Source organism: Trachemys scripta, chromosome 1 (genome assembly GCF_013100865.1).
Source record: "Trachemys scripta elegans isolate TJP31775 chromosome 1, CAS_Tse_1.0, whole genome shotgun sequence".
NCBI classification, from domain to species: Eukaryota; Metazoa; Chordata; order Testudines; family Emydidae; genus Trachemys; species Trachemys scripta.
This window is the reverse complement of record NC_048298.1, coordinates 287,324,973-287,342,461: the sequence shown is the minus strand read 5'-3', so window position 1 is coordinate 287,342,461 and position 17,489 is coordinate 287,324,973. Positions and strand designations below refer to the sequence as shown.

The 17,489-nt window shown below is 40.7% G+C and overlaps 2 protein-coding genes across 6 annotated transcripts in view; one reads left to right on the top strand and one right to left on the bottom strand.

The window, feature by feature from the left end:
* ERICH6B (glutamate rich 6B) overlaps positions 1-10,191 on the top strand; it is a 66,651-nt gene extending 56,460 nt beyond the window's left edge. For all 3 annotated transcript variants that reach the window (XM_034758462.1, XM_034758461.1, XM_034758460.1), the window contains 4 exons: positions 7-95; positions 416-568; positions 6,752-6,980; positions 8,480-10,191. In XM_034758462.1, the coding sequence (XP_034614353.1) occupies positions 7-95; positions 416-568; positions 6,752-6,980; positions 8,480-8,704 (696 nt within the window). In that variant the 3' untranslated portion in view covers positions 8,705-10,191. The remainder of the gene's footprint in view (positions 1-6; positions 96-415; positions 569-6,751; positions 6,981-8,479) is intronic.
* A 722-nt stretch (positions 10,192-10,913) lies between these two features.
* Positions 10,914-17,489, bottom strand: part of COG3 (component of oligomeric golgi complex 3) — a 48,791-nt gene continuing 42,215 nt past the window's right edge. For all 3 annotated transcript variants that reach the window (XM_034758458.1, XM_034758457.1, XM_034758459.1), the window contains 3 exons: positions 15,781-15,908; positions 14,617-14,715; positions 10,914-13,194 (listed from right to left, as the gene is read on the bottom strand). In XM_034758458.1, coding sequence (XP_034614349.1) covers positions 13,165-13,194; positions 14,617-14,715; positions 15,781-15,908 — 257 coding nt within the window. In that variant the 3' untranslated portion in view covers positions 10,914-13,164. The remainder of the gene's footprint in view (positions 13,195-14,616; positions 14,716-15,780; positions 15,909-17,489) is intronic.

Genomic DNA, 17,489 nt, shown 5'->3' with positions numbered 1-17,489 from the left:
CTACAGAATTGTCATGCTCGTGACCCTGTAAGAAGATATTATCCTGATGGGCAGAAATTCTTTCTTCTTTTTCCAGATGGGACAGGTCAGGTTTTGTATCCCGCAAAGATGTATTCCTTTAAATAGTGGGCCAAATTTCAAAATGATCTAATTGAAGACTTTTCTGGCTATGAGTTTCCTCCTGTATTAACAGATAAACTATGTCTCAACGTGTGAGCCAAATCCACAGCTGGTGTAAAGCGGATTTCAGTAACTGCAGTGGTGCTACGCTGATTAAAACCAGCCAAGAATCTGATCCTTTGTGTCTCCCGGGGGGGGGGGGGGGGTTCCCCCAAAATAATCTTTTTTATTGGAGGTGGGGGGGGGGGGTTTTTGTTTGTTTTTGGGGGGAGGGTTTTCCTTAACTATTTCCCAGTTATCCATCAGGTAACATTGCCATCCTGATCGTGTATGTCAAGGAAGTACAGTTTATATACGTCATCCTAGAGGATCACACATACTCAGGGATTCGAGCATTCTTCACAAACCGCGGCTATGCCACATGCTACCATAGGAATGGGCTCATCTGGTGAGCACAAGTACTGTTAGACAGTCTTCCAGCCAGTACTAATGATTGCAGCCAGGAAGCGGTGAGGATAGCTAAGCAGGCAGAAGCGGCTGGAGATTTGGCACACTTCCACCAGCTGCAGTGGTGCCAACTCTCCTAGGGAAGGAGCTGAGCCACTTGCTAGCTGGTCATAGAGGAGGAGCGATGTGCCACTGGGACTTGGGGGAACCCAGCTCTGGGGGTGAACAGGGGGTTACAGAGTGACCTTTGGACTGCTCCCAGTGCATCCAATAGCTAAGAATGTGGAGGGTGAGTGTAGCTACGTTCTAAAACCTATGGGTGCTCATTGGGCCCGTCCAGCCTTGATTGATTATTGAGTATTGCAGCAGCACCTATGAGCCCCAATCACAGACTAGGGCCCTGTGGTAGGTGTTGTACAAACATAGGACAAAAGGTGGCCCCTGTCCTGAGGAGCTTGCAATGTGTGCATATGACAGGAGCCAACAATTCATACAACAAACAGGGGAGCACAAGCTAACTTTGAGCCAAAACCGATGAGCATACTCCACTAAAGAGATAGCGACAGTGGACCAAAGGCAGCCCACTACCCTCAGACCTAATCCAGAGGTATGGTACTCCATTGTAAGCTGAGGCCAGGGCCGTTCAGCCCAAGACATGCTGGTATTTGTAGCGAGAGTGTCACACCTCTTCTTTAAAGAGGGCAGTAGTTGCTGTCTGCTCCGGTTTATATACATTAGTTGTAGACCAAGGTCTTTGGGCCAGTTGCCAGTAATTCTGAGTGGTCAGCAGAGTTTGTTTACCCCAGTTACAAGTCTCAGTCTATTGCTACCCCCTTGCTATCAGTTGGCTTAAACCCAGTTATGCCAACATTCCTGGCTTTTACCTCCCAGTCTGTTTTGCCCAGGCTCTGTACATTAGTCTGTGCATCGGAATGGCAGTTGCAAGGGCCGGTATCATTTGGTTTCATGGCAACCTTGCATTTGGTTTGTTTCTCATATCCAGTGAATGCTCCAGGCCATAAAGAATTACTCAGGTGACCAATTTCTTCCATAGACTAAACCCTAATATCCATAGATAGATTGTTTGCAACAGGAATCCCTGCTTTTTAAGTCATAACATCCTAATTTCCAACTCCCCACCTCCAGAAAGTTTACCTTAAAAAGCCAGGGAATGAAAGACATCAGTGCAGCATATAAATATCAGTTTTTCATTTTAATCTCTTACACTGAGAAGCAAGCGTGTGCTGATTTAAATTTTACAAGTCCTCCCTGTGTTGAAACTAATTATTGGATACATTAGCTGTCTTACTGGATATTACAAATCATTGCAAATAGCTTTTGTAATAACACGTCCATAAAGGCCACTACACTCCCAGTATTTGCCTCCAGACACATTGCTCTTTCATCCATCATGAAGCAGGATGATTTTTACAACACTCTAACACAGCAATTCCTAGCAGCAGTCAAATACCACTGACCCCCTAGACTTGATCCTCTGTTTTCCACCTCTCTCTCCTGCTGGCTTTCCAATACTCTTCTTTGGCTCTCTGGTCTGGAAATGCCTGTGCATTTGTTTTAAGAACGCAATGGTGGCTCCTCTTGTTTTCAGAAGTATTCCAGCCGTTTGTTTCCCTTGTTTCATTCCTTCTCTCTGTCTACAGTTGTGATTATAGACCATGTTCCCTCATTTTTAATGTTTTCACCAACTGGAGTCAGATCACATCACCTACACTTGTTCGTATTCCGATGGCAATTGGGCCACGGCAGTACTCATGGATCAGAAAGAGAAATATTATAGTGCAGCAGCAAATAGCAAATCCCAGAGAGAAGCAAGCATTATAGTCACAAGCCTATTTTCACCATGAGAATGAGTGTATGGAAATGCACTGCCGCTGGGTAATCTTAAAATTTAAGATTGCTTAACCATGTGCTTCTCATTCCATAATCACAACTTACAGTGCACTTAGTTGATCTGCCTCTGCCTTTCTTCAGTGCTTTGAGTTAACACAATCACTCCAGGTTTCTTTTGGGTTTGGTACAAGGTTTGGGGGGGGGGGGGGGGGGAACATGAGGGCCAAGATCCTGAGCTGGTGTAGATGGTGTAGCTGATTTACACTAGCCAAGGATCTGGTCCTTGATTTATAGCTGTACTGTTGTGAGAGGGGATAGCTTTGCTCGGCACATCATTGTAGAGAGAAATTAAGGGCTATATAGAATAAACTATTATTACGATACGTTTTTAAAAAAACCCTTGGTTTCAAAATAAAACGAATCCACTTTCGTGCCATCTAATTTTGACATAGACCAGTTCAAACATGTCTTCAATTTGTGCTCCAGAGCAGCTTAGCTGGGGTGTATTATTGTTTTTGCATTTCTTTTAATACTTGACACACAACTTAATGTGACTGCTGAGCCATTCACTGGCCATTGCTGTTCTGGTCAGTTTTGTATAGCAGTGAGGTAAGAACCAATTTCTTTATATTTAAACTAGACAAAAATTCAGACTGACATATAGGCTGAATTATAAAAACTATCCGACCTCCTATTGGGGGGGGTCATTTATCAGCTCTCAGAGAGATCTCCCCAATTGTCTCTCTGCCCGTGTTGTATCTTGTGAATTTGTCCTGATTTTCTATTTCATTCAGCTCTCTTTATCCAGCAAGTCAGCTCTCTCACACACAAATACAGAGAACATGTAGTAAGTTTTAATTGAAATGCTGCACATGTATAAGGTACAAATACATACTGATTTGTTGTTTGGCAATGAAAGAGAAATGATCATAGAGAGATACAAATATGTAGGTGCTAACTTACATGACTTGATTCTACAGCCACTCAGGTCAATAGCAGTGTTCCCACTGATTTCACTAGCTCAGGATCAGATCCTTTTAACATATGGGCAAAATTGTAATGAAAATATGAGGCTATCAACTGTTGTCATTTACACAGAGGCAACCCTATAGCTGGAAGAGGGTGGGTGTTGCCAGTGGAAATGATGGCAGAGTTTGAACCACAGCATCAACATTGAGCAAGGGAGGTGAGTTACATTAAAGCAAGGAGCATCCGGCGGCACAGCCCCAATTCACATTCATTTCTCCTCGTCCAAGCTGCCGGGATACAGTGTTAGCTCCTCAGAGTGCAATTCTTCAGATATTTAATCTTCTAGGCCAGGGGTTCTCAAACTTCATTGCACTGTGACCCCCTTCTGACAACAAAAATGACATGACCCCAGGAGGGGGGACTGAAGCCTGAGCCCGCCCAAGCCCTGCTGCCCTGGGTGAGGCAAAGCCAGCCTGTAACCTGAGACCCACCATTCAGAACTGAAACCTTTGGGCTTTGGCTTTGACCCTAGGCAGTGGGGCTTCAGCCCTGGGTCCCAGCAAACCTAATGCCAGCCCTGGTGACCCCATTAAAGTGGGGTCGCGGCCCACAGTTTGAGTACAGCTCTTCTAGTCATAGAGTGAAATCCAATGGACCTTTGGACTCTCACTGTAATAAAAGTGTGTCAGACTGCATGTTATAGACAGCATCAAGGCCTTTTTGGGGGAGCCTGAAAGGGTTTTCTCTTTGATTCCACTATGAGGAGAAATGGCTAGGGCAGGGGTGGCCAACCTGAGCTGGAGAAGGAGCCAGCATTTACCAATGTACATTGCCAAAGAGCCATAGTAATACGTCAGCAGCCCTCCATCAGTTCCCCACCCCCGCTCCCAGTACCTCCTGCCTACTGGCAGCCCTGCCAATCAGCGCCTCCCCCTCCCTCCCCGCATTTCCCGATCAGCTGTTTTGTGGCATGCAGGAGACTCTGGGGGAGGGGGTGGGAAGGGGCGGAGTGGGGACAGAGCAGTGAGCACCCCCACACACTCACCTGGGAAAGTTGGCACCTGTAGCTCCAGCCCTGGAGTTGGTGCCTATATAAGGAGCCGCATATTAACTTCTGAAGAGCTGCATGTGGCTCTGGAGCCACAGGTTGGCCACACCTGGACTAGGGCATGACATCACCATTCAGAATGGAAAACAGGTCACAAAGCACTTTGGGCCCAAAAGACTTGCACTGCTAGGCCAAACCAGAATATGTGAGCCCCTCCTGCCCGTCCCACCCAAGACCTTCTCAGCGTTCCTGCTGAATAAACACAGCAGAATGAAATTCAGTCCTAGGCACAGGAGCAGAACTAGGCCGAGATACCACTTACACCCTTAAAATAGGGCTTACGTGGTGCATCAACCTAGTGCGGCTGGCCCGCTGCGCTGGGGTGACCATCACCCACCAGGATGTATAATGTAGCAACACAACACACACAATAAGTGCCTAGCCACTCACTGTCAAAGTGGCTATACTTAAACTCTCAAGAAAAGCTGCAAAGGGAGTGTTGTTTTGCTCTGTTGGTGGGAATTAGGAAACAAAAAGCATCACAAAATCATTTTCTGGGTGTGTGTCAGCCCACAAAGTAACAAAGGAATTAAGTTCCACTCAGATAGATGAAAAACTACCTAACTATATGTACAGTGTGCTCATCCCCATGCTATGTGAGTGCCTTACACTTATGATCAAAACAGTTGAAAGACCCTCTCAAGGCCTAGTCTAGTTTCTTTTCCTAGAGGCAGCTGGAGTAAGCAATTGTGATGCTACTTTAATAGTTTTTTGTGGAGTAAGTGTGTGAGGTTGCCGCTCAGCTTTGGCATTTGCGATATTCAGTTAAATAATCCCCTTTTGAGGCCATTGAAAATTATACTCAGGAAACAGATGTTGGAGAACAGCAGGTGAGAGATGGCCTTCTGCTTGGAAGTGATTAATCTTATAGCCAGAAATGCTTCCGAGAGACTACGTAGGGAGCATTCTTCTTCCACAGCTAGTCATAAGCACCCATTGGGAGCAGCACACCTGCACCTACCCTGTGCCAACTGCTTTTAGAAGTATTCCAGTTATCTCTGTTGCATTTTGGATACCCACAGCCAGGAGTTCAATGGTGAGTGTGTATAGTGGGGGGCAAAGACTGCAGCCCAGCTCCGTGCCACTTTGTAAAAGAAAAGTACCAAAGGGATACGTACCAATGGTGAGAGCTCCCTTAGCTCAGGAATATAGATCAGAGGTGGGAAAACACTTGTATGGTTTTAGCAGCAAATACTTGCTCAGCAGTGGGAGATGCACCACACACACTGGCTTCCCCTTAGTTTGACAGGCCACACCCATGAAGTGTCTGATGGCTGTAGAATAGCTATTTGCTAGGATGAAGCCAGTATGGTCCAAGTGAATCAAGTGGACATCAGTTAAGTTGGATCAGACGCAATGGGGTCAAAAAAAGCTCATCAGCCACAGTCTGGGGCCGATTTTCAAGAACTCGACTCCCATTCAGGTGGCAGATGAAGAGCCCGGCAGGTTGAGCACTGAACTTTTTTTAAAACCTGGCCATAAGTATCATCACAGGAGCTAGGGGCTTTTGAAACTCTGGCCACAACTGTGGGAGAGCCCTTGAAAATCTGTTTCCTAGAGCCCCCTCCACCTTCCCCACTTTCCCTTCATTATGGAAACTGTGATAAGTAGGGCAGGCCAGGAACATACCAAAACTGTTTGAGGGAATAGGTCATTTTCAACAAATTTCTGGGTTCAACATTTTTTTTGAAAATTTGCTTTGAAATTGTCTAAACATCCCATTTTGACATTTCCAAACAAATGTCCATTTGGTTTTCAATTTGAACCAACCTTTCCTTTAGAAATTGAAGCTAATTATACTAACAATTTTAATAAAAAAGTCAAAGTTGAAACCAAACATCACGATTGACCTGACCAGATTTGATTTATTCTCTTGATTGTCAGTTCACAATAACTTTTGAGCGTGGCTTTTCATCCTGATTGGCACTAGGAACATTTTTTCAAAAAGCTCAAAAATGTTCCTGGGATGAGAAAACCATTTCCTACTCAGCTCTGCTTACAAGTGCATCCATCAATTGATAGGGTGTAAATGAAGCTTTTGTGTTTGGCTGAGTTCACAAACAAAACGTGCTGGGCATGATTCTGATCGCATTCACACTGCAGAACATCAGGAGAAATTACGCTGATGGCAACAATTACACCAGTGAGAGGAGAATGGGTCCTAAGAGGCCAAACAGAGCCGTTCTTCATTCTTTATATTCCCCAGGCAGTGTGCACTTTGTCCTCTGCGTGCCTTAACTCAGACTCTTTCTCTAGGCTGAATCTGGATCACCTCACTGGCTCCTACTTTGATAAGAAAGGAAGAAGACAGAAGCACTGGAGTTGGCAGGACTTCAGCCATCATGTTCATGCACCTCCTTTCCAGTCCATCTGCATGAAACTAAACATTTATATCAGGATTAAAATTGTGACTCAGGAGCAAATTTACTTATCATTTACTAAACAACAAAACTGCATCTATTTCAACATGGGGACTAGGCTAAAGGTAAGTTCTCAAGACTAAGCATCAGCATTACATATCCATTTCTTATTTACCAATTAATAGGACTAAATTGTCCCAATGGACAGGGCATTAACTTCTTCATAGAAATGGCGCGACTGAGATGTGACATTTTCTGGAGTCCTGGTAGTGTCCTTTGTTAAAAATCCTTCCTGACTATTTAGTAAGTTTATTCCACATCTGCAATTGCTGCTGAACAGAGCAAACTGAAAACTGTACACTGGAGCGTTTTTCTGTCAGAAAATGCTGTTTTGGCAAAATTGAAACTTCCTACAGGCCTGATTCTGATGAAATTTCAATTCAGAAAAGAAATAAAAAGCATTTTGATAAGGTTAAAACATTCCATTTTAACATTTTCAGAACAAAAAAAAATCAAAATATTCTGTTTCAAAATTACTTTTCATTTTGAAATGTATTATAGAAAATAAGTCAATTGAAACAAAAGTTTTGATTTTCTCTAAACAAAATGTTTCAATTAACCTGAAACTAATTTCTCCCTCTCCCCCAGAAATCCTGTTTTGCAAGAAACTGTTTTTAAGGAAACTTAAATGGTTTTTGTTCCAATTCAGAACTAATCCAATGAAATGGAAATTCTGGTTCCTGACCAGCTAGCTCTCCTGCTGAACTTAGCTTAATAATAGGGTAGTGAACTTGCAGGCAAACATGTGTATATCAGTGCCCTCTGCTGGATGAAAACAGAACTACTCAGCTCTTTACCATTGTTCTTACATTGCTAGCAGCTATGGAAATCTTTTAGCTAAAGTGGCGGGTGTCCCGCGGCTTTGAAGTGGGAAGATCCAAGTTCACACCCATAAACAGAAAGCTGGAGACCACAAGTCCCAAGACTTTTCTTCAGCTGCTGTATTGATTACTGCACAGCTGAAAGTCCCACTACACCATCCCCCCACACATCTTTTTAAATATTTAGCTTGTGGGAGAAAGACAAATTGGAGACGGAGGGATTAGTTCCACCTATGTTCACTCAACTTTACTCAGTTCCTGTTTGAAGGACCCAGGGACACTGTTGGTCCTTCCTTAGACTTTTAAATAGGGTTTGCTTGGCTTTGTAGAAATTACTCCAGAATGTGACATCAAATAAAATCAAAATGCATTTCTTGTGCACGCCCTGATAACGGGTGTCTCAGAACGACGCATTGTGGGATTATTTTCAGTGAACAAAGGATGCACCAGGAGGATTTCACAGTAAACAGGTGTGAAGAGTTTAATTTACTTTCTGTGGCAAATAACCCCTATCTCACTTGGGCTACTAGAGACACAGCTTCAAGGTGTATAACTATTTTAGGTTTTTCAGTTTACAGGTGAAGATTTAATATGGTTTAAATAAAAGCTCACTGTAAACACATTGCATGAGACTGATAGTGCAGCATTTTCTGATATTCTGCAATGGGACTCTAAGTATTAATCATGTGGCCTTTTCGGTTGGCTCGGAAGATTAAGTTCTCTTTACATTGACTATTTTGCAGTTGAAAGACACAGCCACGCTCCACTTACTTAAACCAACAGAAAGCCAACTGGGACTACTCCTGCACTCCAAAAGCATTCAGATCAACAACCTCCTAGCCAAAATGAAGAAAGTGTTACGAGACCTGCAGCGCACGCCATTAAACAAAATTCAGGGATTGCCTCTTGTTCTAGCACAGCTGCGTAAACTGCTGAAATGGAGACGTAGAAAAATTCTTGCCCAGTAGACACTCTGGGTGTTGCAATGTTAGAGGTCTCTCTAGTCAAGTAAGATTACATGAGCAGTTCATGGTGAAAACAATAAAACTCATTTTCAAGCATGTCATAAGTGTTTAGCTGTATTCCAATGTAGAGCATCTATGGCACTAAACAGCACATTTGAAAATATGCAGTGGATTGTATATTCCTACGGATAGACCAATACATGTGCACTAGTTTGATAGAATGAGAAGGTGGTTCTTATAAGTAGGAGAAAGGACAATGGGGTAACCTTAAGTTTGGTGGGAGCCTATGTCAATCAGTGCCTGTTGCATGACCCAGTGAGCATGCCTTGCCCAGCATTTCAGCCCAGAAATTCATTGTGGGATGAATAAGCAGCATGTGTATAGTGCAACAAAACACCCCTCTTGGTTACTAAAGGGGAAGGGTATGAATATGAATGAAAGTAAAAGATTGTGGATGAAGAGCCTTGTGTGGTATGAACTCTCTCTAATTCTTATCACAGTGATCATTCCAGGGGGTTAACAATGAAGTAGCCTGAGCGACAAGGGTTGGTGTTGAACAAGCTGGCTGGTGTGTTTTTATTTGAAGCCTCTACCTGTGTCCTTCAGTGAAACAGGGTGAAGAGAATGGGGCTCTGCCACAGAGCGTAACCGAAACTACAAGTTAATCAAAGAAATGGAGCTAAGAATTTTTTTCCTCTGTGAACTGGTTTTCTTAAATGAAACAGTTGGGCACCACTATTATTTCAGTCTGTCCTTGTAAGTCACTCTCTTCAGTCTTCATGATTCTTTTGCTCTTCTCTGAAAGGCCTTCGGTTTGTCTACAATTTTCTTGAAGTGCCCAGACCTGAATGGAGTATATTCTAGGAGTGGTCTGACTGGTACTGAATGAAAAGGGACTATACGTTCACTATTCTCCATAACATATGGTCTCTGTGCATACAGCCTAAGCTTTTTCCCCCCTACCATTTCACAGTACCAGCTCATACCTAATTCACTATTATCAAACTTGGCCTCTTTATGTTACTGCATGCCAGATTTCTCTCCCCTTGAATACCTGGGTTTCATATTTCCCCCAGCTACAGTAGCTTGCATTTTAACAGGTTCAGATTCATTTTATTATTTCCTGACAATATTTCTACCTCTCTAGGTCCCTTTATTAGTCATCACTACTTTCTTTAGTCTTTCAGCTAGCTTTCCATCCACATGGCAGCACTCATAACCAAATCAATTTCAATTAGTTTTTCCCAACTAAAATTTCAAGATGCTATCCAATGATGTACCAGAATTCAGATCTTAGATGTACTTCATTCACTAGTTCAGTAAATGTATTAAAAGGTGATCATGTTCATGTGGCATGACGTTCTTTATAAATTCATTCCGCTTATTCTTTATGGCTGTTTTAATGTTTACATCCAGTGTACCTAGGAAGGCATGACATGTTACAGAATTTTATAAACTTAGAAAAAAAATTTACTTATCTAATAAATATTCCTTCCATAAACTGAGTGTGTTTTATGTTGTCCCCACATCATTCCTCCTGTTTGAAACTTCTTGGCTTGGACAAAAAGGGTGCCCCTATGATTTTCACTATTATATTAGCAATTGGGTCGGATGTGGAAACTGGACCGAGACTCAATACAAATAAATAATAGTGTCCAAAAGACTTCTTTGGGTGCCACTTAGTTATTCACTCAATTTAATTTTGTATGGTATAATTCAAACAGGTGTTAGGACCCTGCCTCTTCATTATGTTTTGTGTGTCCAGGAGAGTGATCAAGAAGCAACTGCTATGAGGCACCACTGCATGACAATTAAACCACTTGAATTCTACAAATTAGATTAGGGAAAACAGGATTCTTTTAAAAATAGTTAATTCAAATGCCACTGTCAAAGCCAAGGGATACATGGGAAGTTTATATTGTATTTACAAGGAAAAAACCACAACAGTCTGGAAGGAACATTCCTACAGGACTGAACACCAGAAGAACAATACATTCAATACGTAATGACAAAGGACAGATAGATGAGCCAGCAAGTAGCTAGGCAACAAGAAAAGCCATCATATAAAACAAGGGCTGAATAATACTTGTGCGTTCTGCCATCAGCTCCCAAGTTTACTCTTAGCAAAAGCCAATTAGTTAAAATATTACAACCTTGGCTTCTTCCCTATAATAAAATTGCAGTGAAGAGACCATTTAGTCACACAAGATCCTTCATGAGTAAAGAAAATACAAATTTACTTTTATTATGACTATAAAGAGATGAATTTAACACAATTAGCTGCACACTCCGTACTCAGTGATACATCTGTCTGTGCCAGATAAAGTCAGTGCTCTTACTGCTAACAACAAAATAGATCTTGTCTTTCTTAATGAAGCACCGTACATGCCTGCAGGATATTTATTGGTTTGCCATTACAGTTATCTTGTCAGACAAGTCTCAAATACACACAAAGCTTTACTCAGGGACCAAAATAAGAAGCAAAATTTTTATTAAAAAAAAAAACATTAAAAACAGCAAATGTCTAGTCAGATCATATAAAGCACTTTAAATTAATCTTTTGAAATTATTTACACTATTGTATATGTAAATATCTGAAACTGTACATGTTTAAACAAATCTTCATTTACCAAACAGGCTGAATAAACTGATTGCTCTTGTAATCTTTTAAATCAGCTGTGCTAGAGCTCTGAGTATTTTAGAAGTGAAAAGATTCAAAACACAAGATAACATAATATTTTACCCTTCAGACCATTTCTGTACAATTAATTCAGTCCTAACTCTGTACAGCAATCATGCACTCTTTTGTAAAACACTATAAAAAGACCAAATGTACATATATTACAAGGCATTGGACAGTATTTTACAGCCTATGTTCTTGAATAGGTAAAGGGAAGGGGTATGTTCTCTTCCTTGTTAGTTCCTTAGTTAATTTCAAAAAGTTGCATGAGATCCTGTAAGTACCATTTCCATACCCCAGAGTGTCTGCTATAATGCTGCTCATGGTGGCTTTAAAACTTGCCATTTTAGTATCCAGTCAGCTGATCTGTAACAGCAAAACTGTTAAATCAAGTTACCAAAAATATGTAAAATTTCTACAACGTGCAAGCTAGAGAATAAGTAAAAATCTGCCATTTAAATTGCTATCTTGCCTTCCACATATCTATACAATAAGGGCATTAAAGACACTCTAAAACCATTTTCAGTGTTTCATCCAGTTTATGGACAAGTGTTTAAGCACTTAGCCTTCTGAAAGGGAACATAGCAATGTTGTGTATCAATCATTCATTGCACGCTGACCATAATCAGATGTTACACATATGCATAGTTTACTGATCAGCAGGTACTTCTTTCATGACCCTAACTTACAAAGGTGCTTTTGTATTCACTCATCATCACTTCTCCTTTACACATCTTTACTCCACCGAACCAGTACTCCACAAATTCCATAGTCACAGCTTTGCCACCAGGAGCTGCTCTTTGAGCCCCTTTCCCTGGCCTACAGCATCTTAGCACTCACTTCTGACAATGTGGCTGCACTGCTCAACCTTAAGTCAGAAAAAATAAAAACCCTTAACCTGAAACCTTAAGTACCTGAAAACTTTAATGCTAAGCCTTACCTTTGCCATAAAGCCTTTAGTACATGGATAGTTCCCCCTCACAAACATTAACAATTATATTGCACAGCTTTCCACTGCAAACCCCATATATTCATTTCATAACATGGTCAGAACTCTAATTTAAAGATTCTTCACTTAGAACTCTCCAGTATATCAAAGTACAGGTGTCCGTGCTCACTGCTATTAATCATTACAGGCACCCAAAATACATGGCATCAAATATTGCAGAACATTCTGAAATTCAAGGGAAACAAGACAGTTTTCACAAATTAATATACTTTGAACTATGTTCTTCAAATGTATTGTGGACTAAGAAGATTCTTCAGAGGGTTGAGAAAAATGAGTGTGCCTGTCAAAACGAAGCTGCAGCAACATTTGACACTCAGGTCACCATCCCATTCAAACACAGTGCACACTGACTTTTTTCAACTTTGATTTCCTGTCATTTATCTTCAGTGTGTCCCAGGAAATTGCTGGTTCTTTTACTGCACACACATCTTCTTCATAAAAGGAAAAGATATAAGGTCTTAAATATATTTAAGTCTTAGCATTTCAATCTGAGACGTGTTTACATCTGATGGCAAGGCAGAAACTGAGCTTGGATAAAAATCTTCAGCGAGTTTGTTCCCTTAAGTTTTAGGAAAGAAAAAACTGCCGTACTTGAAACAACTTGTAGAACTCAATTCTTCTGTAAATCAGTATTAAGCAGCCCGGGGAGTATTAAAGCTGATGCCTTGACGGATCCCAGTGTAAATCCTTTATTTACTTCTGGCAAATGACTTCATGTCCCCTTCGCTGCCTGGCATACCACTGAAATTTACCTCAAATGGCCTGACTGTTGGGCTATTTAGACATTGACAAAAGTAGGTTCACCTGAAAGGCAAAATGAAAGTATATGTTAGCTATTGTGTTGTTACCATCATCCAAGGTCAGGAGCAGACTTATGCTGTTTGAGCATCTAAACAAACATTCTACAAATCTCCAAGGATTTAGAGGAACCAAGAGAACAATTATAAGAATATTGGTCAAAAAGTGCAATCACCAGTTCTAGCTAACTTACAGACTCCTACTATGCAATCGATGACTTGACAAACTAGCTCTTCCAGCTGTTACAATCTATTGTGTCAACACGGCTTCTAATAAATCTGAGGGAGGGATAGCTCAGTGGTTTGAGCATTGGCCTGCTAAACCCAGGGTTATGAGCTCAATCCTTGAGGGGGCCATTTAGGGATCTGGGGCAAAAATCTGTCTGGGGTTTAGCCCTAATTTGAGCAGGGGGTTGGACTAGATGACCTCCTGAGGTCCCTTCCAACCCTAATATTCTATGATCTGCATGCAATTTTAAAAGAAAGTTATGTGCAGTAGCCATTTGATAGACAATTAAGTAAATTTAAAATACCCAAGAGGGGTATCTGAATCATTTACATTATTAATAACCCAGAAAACTTTAGCTTACATAAACCAGAAGGGGAGGAATAAAAGAGATCCAAAAGACTGGTGCACCATTGTCCATCACTGAAAAGACAGAAATCTCACTACTGTGGGGAAAAAATCCACCTTATCCCAGTAGATTATTCCTGCTCCATCTTCAGGGGAATTTAATATTCTTCTCCCACTTCATGTTCCCTGTCAAAATACCCTGTGGGGAAATTCCTCCTGTCCACATTTTTGATTAACAGTTTAATACTGTGTGAACAAGAATCACCAGCTGATCCCCTATACCCAAGATACCACTGATGTCCAATACATTTTTGTTTTAAAAAGCTAAGGGATCGCTAAGAGAGTGGCTTATGCAGGGCCTCCTGATGCAGAGAGTTCCTTACACTGATTATCTTTGAGGATAAAAACCTTCCTTAAACCTGAAATTCTGTTTAAGTTTCCATGATTAGCCACATTTTTCCAGTTGTTCTTGAGTTCAAATAGATCCTTGCAATTCCTTCAGAATTTGTACACACCTAGCACATCTGATCACTTCTCCAAAGAGGAAAGGTGCCTGAAGTGGGTGTAGTTCACCAGAACAGTCCTTGCTATGACCTTGTACAATAAAATCCCAACGCTGCATGTCTTAATCACTAATCTCAGTTTTAAAACAGTTTAATAGATTAGTTTTTACAAGCTGTTAAACAATTGCATTTGCTCAAGGTTTAGAGTTCAAATTAATTCTGCATTTTCAAAGAATCAGAAAAGAGGAATATGAATAAAAATTAGGCAAAATGGAAAAGCAGGTCAATTTAAAAATGTGAGCTAGTCATGTGAAAATGAGTAATCTGTAAAATAAAGAGCTTCACTTTATACCTGTTCCATTGAAGGACAAGCTATGATCTGGAGATCTTCATTGCTAAATTCTTCCTTTAACAAAGCATGGAGTTTCTGGAACACTTGCTGAATATTATTCTTTATAAAGGAAAGAAAAACATTTAGTGTTGGAATATCACAAGATCTGTCTCAAATATGAAACAAACTGAAGATCCTGTGTATCAAACAGCCTCTGAAGTGAATGAAGAAGTGTGTGTGGTAGAACTCTGCGCTCTTAAAAGTGGTTCTCCTCTAAAAATGGCATAGAGAGGTTTCCTTGTCTATTGTGTGACTACTCCAGATCATATGTGCTCCAGAACAAAGATGGGGGGGAGGGTACGGGGGGAGTTCTTAACACTTAGCCCTGTACACTTAACCTGGCATCTAAGAACCATGCTGGGTTTTCTAGTGTGTGCACATTCACCAGTAACAGGCCCTCTGTTAAACCTGGGCAACCCTCATTGCCTTTGATCGGTCTGCACAGGTATAGCCTGACTGGACTTACCAAAGGTTGGTGATATACAAGAAGAAAGAATCCAGCAACTCTCTCAATATAGTGTTTGCTGTGCACACTGGGTAGGAGTAAAAGCAATATACACCTCTATCCCAGTATAACGCTGTCCACGGGAGCCAAAAAATCTTATCGTGTTATAGGTTCGTTATATCAAACTTGTTTTGATCCACCGGAGTGCGCAGCCCCGTCCACCCAGAGCACTGCTTTACCGCGTTATATCCAAATTCGTGTTATATTGGGTCGTGTTATATCGGGGTAGAGGTGTACATTTATTTTCTTTACTCTGAACACTTACATCAGGTCTGTGAAATAAGGTTCCATTTTTACACAGTCCCTTTTATGATACACTAGACTGCTTACTTATTACATGCATGGTGTCTTTCATATGATTACTGTCTGGATTTCTAATGTACAATAACAAACATAGAAGAGTATGTAATGGACAAGAGCAACAGAAATTCAGAAAATCTTGTCAAAGTTAACAAGAAAAATAAATAATCATCTGATAAAGAAACTTAGAAACAGCTACATTAATTCATTCCTACAAAAAATAAACGAGCTGACAAAGCACACTTTCAGAATCTATTCAACTACGTTAAGGTTGGCCAATCTATGGAAAGTATGCTGATGTATACACTAACAATACTTACCCTAATTGGCTTAAACAAAATGAATTCAGTGTCCTTATTGGCCAAGTATAATGACATGCTTCGTAACATTGATGGCAGCTTGGTTTTTATTGTCTTATAAGTGGAAGACACTAAATCATTGACCTTTGCTGGAAATAAAATTTAAAATTATTAGACACAAATATTTGCTCCTGCTGGTTGAAAGTTTATGTTCCAAATGATCTCCTCTATTTTTTCCCTACTTTATGCACATCACCACCCCACACCCCTCTGAACCCCCAAAGTCACAGTCACCACCCTTCAGTAGTAAAAAGCCTCGACAAGACTCCTCCCTTCGAGGTTCCTTATTTAGTTGGAAATGTGACGGTTGGGCAATACTCAGACCAAGAAAAGAAAATAGTACTTTGCAAGATGTCCTTAAAGCATTCAGGCCTGGTCTTCATGGAGACAGACGGAGCACCTAGCACTAACCATATGCCTGAGATGGCTATGCAGCCTGCCATCACAGGAATGCTATGCTGGATTGAAACATGCTTTCTATATTGTTGCTACATATTTTTAATGCCATTTTCAAAGGGGCTTGAAAAAAACATGGGGAAATATTCACAAACTTTGGGGGGAAAAGGGTTACAGCCTTTATTTTTTTACTCTTGCGGCTTTTGTATTTTCCTTTCCCTTCTCCGGCCTCCGAGAAATCTGACAGCATGGCAAATAGTATGTAGGACAGTCCCAATGAGCTAAGTGCTTCTTGAAATTTCATTTAAGATAAACAGGTTCTCATTTGCACACATGCTATGTTCACATTTGCATTTATTTACAGAATCACAAAGCAAAAGACATAAGCTAGAAACTATAGCCAAGAGTTCCAATTAGCAGCAAGATTGTCTGACTTGCAATGAGGCAGCACTGAATTATAAACAAACGTGTCAGGCTTTGCATTTTAGGAACTTAGTGCAACTAAAGGTTCAGATCTATGAAACAAAGATTCAGATTTCTAGATCTACTTTTTGTAAATATCACAAAATATTAACTGCTCAAACCCAACAAAGGTTCCTAGGAAGTGTTCTCATTTGAGCTCTTAATATGAAGGAATTTGTAGTTGGCTTCCCACTTTGCATATTCTCAAGAGTTGAAAATGTAATGTATTTACAAAACTATAAACAATAAGCCTCAACGTAATATTCAGTGATCCCTTTGATACAGAAGCAGGAGCTTTACCTTAATCTAATCAAGGTAACTTTCAAGTACACTTTGCATTAAATAGTCATCACATGAAAAGCGCATTTCAACAGTCACATCTTCAACACTGTTTAATGCACCCATGCACTGCACAAATTAAACTCATGTTTTCAAGTTTTTCAGACATTGAAAGTCACCTACAGGATATGGAAGATGAAGCTCTCTGGTATTAGATACTGAAACTAACACAATTGTTGAAAATACTTTGACCAAGATTTTCAAAAACTAAAGCGACAGAGAGCTGTTGTGTGCTTGGCACTCTGAAAATCAGAAAAGTTCCTAAATATGGATTAAGGAACCTAACATTTTAGGCTAATTTTGAAAGTCATGGCCTAGGATGACAGAAAACAAATTACTTCCTGAAATGGTTTAGCCCAGAATGCATTTTGTATTGCTTTAATGTTCTCAAAAGTCATAACTAGAAAGGTTGTTTGGGTAAGTGGAATAGTTTTCAAAACAAGTTCTAGAAAAGTGGGAACTAATACAAACTG